The 4,152-nt window shown below is 56.7% G+C and overlaps 1 protein-coding gene across 1 annotated transcript in view; it reads left to right on the top strand.

Annotated features, from left to right (window-relative positions):
• Window positions 1-3,952, top strand: part of TENT4A (terminal nucleotidyltransferase 4A) — a 48,932-nt gene extending 44,980 nt beyond the window's left edge. Inside the window, exon 13 of the mRNA XM_004380273.2 lies at window positions 1,333-3,952. Coding sequence (XP_004380330.1) covers window positions 1,333-1,527 — 195 coding nt within the window. The 3' untranslated portion in view covers window positions 1,528-3,952. The remainder of the gene's footprint in view (window positions 1-1,332) is intronic.
• Window positions 3,953-4,152: the final 200 nt, after the last annotated feature.

The raw sequence follows: 4,152 nt of genomic DNA, 5'->3' as shown, positions 1-4,152 counted from the left end.
GATCCTCCGTGTCAGGAGTCCCTGGGGGCTCAGAGCTCAGGGCCCGGAGGCAGTCAGGCCCTGGTGCGCTCTCAGCGGGTTTTGCTGGGGTTCTGATCCCTGAGGGTCGGCTCCTCAGCCCGTGTCATAGCTCCCCGGCTTCTGTATTTGGACGTAAGAACAGAATATGGACATCCCTGCCCGGGTTCCACCCAGTCACCCTTTCGCTGCATTGCCGTGTTGTGTGCTGAGCCAGCAGGAGGGGCCAGGGTGGGATAGGAACGCTGCAGGAAGGACGCAGACTTCCCTCGCTTCCGCCTGGCCCCCTTCCTCCACCCCTCTGGGTCACTTCGCTCTGACACCCTCCTCTGCCGACTGCGCTTCTCTTCAAAGGTCTGCCTTTGAGGGGACTTCACGGTGGGGAGGTGCTCGGGTAGTCCAGACACAGGCTGTGGTGGACAAGGGCTGAGGGCCGTGGAGAGTCAGGCCGGGCCGAGGCCCACAGTTCTGCATGCATCCAGGGTCCGCCAGTGGTCAGAGGGGAAAGCAGGGGCCTCTTGTGTCTGTGGGTGGTGTCGGCACACGGGGACACCTGGAGGACTGGGTTGGTGGTGCATGCACTGTTGGCACGTTCTCCCCATGCGGCTCCTGACTCTGCTCCAGTGGAGACAAACGTGGCTTGCCTGACCGTCCCGCCTCAAGAACTGAGTGTGCGTGAGCCCCGTGGGTGTGGTTCTGTTTCCACGGACGGACTCTGCTTTGTCTCCTGGGGCAGAAGTAACACAACCACAAAGCTGGCCTAAACCGCAGAAGGGTGTTCTCTTGCAGTTCTGGAGGCCAGAAGTCCAAGTTCAGGTGTTGGCAGGGCCCCCCTCCATCCACAGGCTCCAGGGAAGAGACCTTTCGTCTCTCCCAGCCTCTGGTGGCCCCAGGCTTTCCTTGGCTTGTGGCCGCATCGCTCCAGTCTCTGCCTCCGTCTGCACACAGTCTTCTCCCCGTCTGTGCGTCTGCCACTGCTCCTCCTCCTAAGAGGACACCAGTCACAGGAACCTTCGGGCCCACCCGTGACACCAGCTCCTCCCCCGTGTGACCCCATCTTATTAACTCCTCCCACCAGCGACCCCACCTGAACTCCCTCCATCTGCAGTGACCTCATCTTAACTCCTACCCTAGAGATCCCATCTTAACTCCTTCCATCTGCAGTGACCCCACCTGAACTCCCTCCATCTGCAGTGACCCTGTCCCCACAAGAGGCCCTGTTCACAAGTACTGGGCCAGGTCAGGGCTGAGCCTGTCTCCTGGGGTCCCGTCTGCCCTAGGACATGCCGCGCTGACCTCCCTGTGTCTTTCCAGCAGCACAGTGGCATGAAGCTGTCGGTGAAAGGCTCACACAGCCACAGCCCAGGTGGCGGCCACAGCTCCGTGGGCAGTGGAGGCGTACGGCCACCCGTGGGGAACCGGGGCCACCACCAGTACAACCGTACCGGCTGGAGGAGGAAAAAGCACACGCATACGCGGGACAGCCTGCCCGTCAGCCTCAGCAGATAATGGTGCCTTGGCACCGCCGCCGCCTGCCCAGACTGACTGCGGCCTCGGGCCGTGGTGGCCGTGACGGAGACTCGCAGCGTCCGCACATCAGCCACGGGGCCCCCGCGCCTGCGCCGCCCTCTGCATGTCCTCGTGGGGTGGCCGCGTCCATCCTCCAGAACAGCGCGTTGTGCCCGTCTGTGCAACGTGGCGCTGTCCTCACCTTGCAGTGCTGCTGGGACTCCGGCCCGCGGGGACAGTGTGCGCGTGTGCGCGCGCATGTGCACGCGCGTGCAGAGCCCTGTCGACTCCTTTGCGGTTTGGGGTTTGTTTTCCGTTTGTCAGAGGAGCCCCCGGCGTCTCTCTGCGCGGCGGATGGGGTCGGGGTTGCCATTGTTTTAGTGCCCTAGTGTTTTGTTTGGAATCCCAGAACTGTTTTTCTATGTAAATATCGCAAACTTATGATTTGTGCAATAACTCAGATATTTTTTATTTAATTTCCTATTTTCACGTAAGTTCTATTTAAGGGAGGAGGGTTTTTAAATCAGCCTACATCCTTTCCCCGGTTGCATTTTCTAAGTTGGGTTCATTGTGTTGCTGGTTGTCTGAGGGGCATCATTACAAAGACCACAGGGGGTTGGGGTTCATTTTGACGTCTTTCCTTTCGGTTGGATGCGCAGCCTCAGCGCGTGGGAGGGGGTGACGAGCCGTGCCGACTGGACACCAGGACGGCTGTGCCTGGACAGACAGCCCGCCGCCCTGCCTGCTGCCCGGCCTGCAGTCCTGCTCAACCACTGAGTTTTAAAGTGTCTGGTTTTTGATTTTTTTTGAATAGACGACAAACCCAGCATTTAAAGTGCCAGAAGTATAACTTTCTAAGGGAGGACGGGCTGTCACGGTGTAAAATCTATACAAAATGTGAACTTCGAAATGCTTCAGCCTGTCCTAGTCACACAAGCTGTAATGATGGGTCTGGTGAGTATCATTATGGAAAACGGTGCCCAGTTTTAGGAATGTGGAGAAAGGGATTATGTTGATTCCGTGGAGGAATCTGTATAGCAGTGTGTATTCGTTCTGCTAAGAGCAACTATGGGGAGGACTTCGCGGCTCCATGCGCCGTGGGGGAGCGTCCTAGAGGCGCTGTCGGGCGGCTGGCCTGGCTTCCGATGCATACAGGTATACTATGCAAGTGTATTCTGCCACGACACTCACTGTCCTGTGACCTTGTTTTGAACAAGCATATCTCCATCCTGCCTAACCTGAGTTTCCGGAGCGCCACAGTTGTCCTGGGGGTCGGCCGCATCTCACAGGTCCTCGGCCCCCCGTTGTAGGATGAGGGGCCTAGACCCTGCTAACACCACAGGTAGGTCGGGGTTTGAAGTCCATAGTGGAGAGCGCTGAGAGATGGCCGTGCCACCTAGCTGATGTGTGGAGTGAGTGGGCGTGCAGAGTTGCTGTCCACGGTGGTGGGCACCTGTGAGGCCGAGTGCTGGGCCTGCCCTCCCCTGCCGTCCTCCCAGAGGCCTTGGCAGTGGGGCAGCACGTTCCCTCCGTGGTCCTTGGCGATCGGAGGTTACCCAATGTATTTAAAGTATTTAAATTGTGACCCTAGCGATACAGAAGTATTTATAAACACGGACTCGTAGGCCTGTTCTAATGTACTCACGAGCAATATTGGCTAGCCCGCGCCGAGGAGACGGCTGCACAGGCCCTTGCTGGCAGCGGTGGCCACGGTACGCACCCTAAGTGTGCTTCCGAGGGCAGGGTCAGGCTCCGTTCCAGTCGTGGGGGCCCGATGAATTGGCCTGGGGCTACCGCTGTGGTCACGTCCGCAGGCGTAGCGAAAAGATACCATGTTTCGATTTTTTTGTGTGTGGACAACAATGTGGAAGCTAAAATTGACATATTTTTATGTAAAGTTTTTCTATTCTTTGATTTTTAATAAACTTTAGAAATCAGTCTCGGGTTTGTGTTTGAATGGATGCGTTCCTTCCAAGGGGAAAGGTGGTTTCTACATTTTACTATTTTTAGATAGTCCATTTTAGGATAATACTTTGGCCAGTGACCCGGTCTAAATAGAATTCAAAAAGGTAGGTGCCATTTGGGAGAAGCAATACGTATTTACTGTGTCATTGGGTTGAGGTGCCAGGCTTTGGACAGGACTGTACGAGAGAAACACGTAGGTCACGTTCTGACGCTGGGGGAGATTCCCGGAAACTCGTACATGGGCCTGTTCGCCTGCCGCTTCTGACGAGCTAACTGATACAATGTTACTATGTACTTGACTTCCCAATGAAACATTTTTTTCTGTCTCTTTTAGGTCAACGTCATATCGTTTTAAAATACTGCACAGCTACAGTGTAGCTTGAAATGTAGCAGGTTTAGAAGGCTGAGAGTTTAAGATTCCACGTGGCAGGTGACAGGCCCCGTCTGGCTGACACAGGCCAGCAGAGGCTCCAGGGCTGCAACAGGCCGCCCGCTCGGAGTGAAGGTGGGTGTTGTGTAGACGACGTCCCTCCAGGGAGCACTCGCTGCAAGTCTGGCAGGTGCTGCCTGGGCCACGGAAGGGCACTATCTTGTGGGCATCCATTCCTGATGCGGGGCCCTGCCTTGTGGCCCCCCGGTCCTGATGAGGGCCCCTGGCTC

The sequence above is a fragment of the Trichechus manatus genome, unplaced genomic scaffold, assembly GCF_000243295.1.
Source record: "Trichechus manatus latirostris isolate Lorelei unplaced genomic scaffold, TriManLat1.0 scaffold00072, whole genome shotgun sequence".
NCBI lineage: Eukaryota > Metazoa > Chordata > Mammalia > Sirenia > Trichechidae > Trichechus > Trichechus manatus.
Note: the sequence above shows the minus strand (reverse complement) of the source record. Positions and strands in the feature narration are given on the sequence as shown.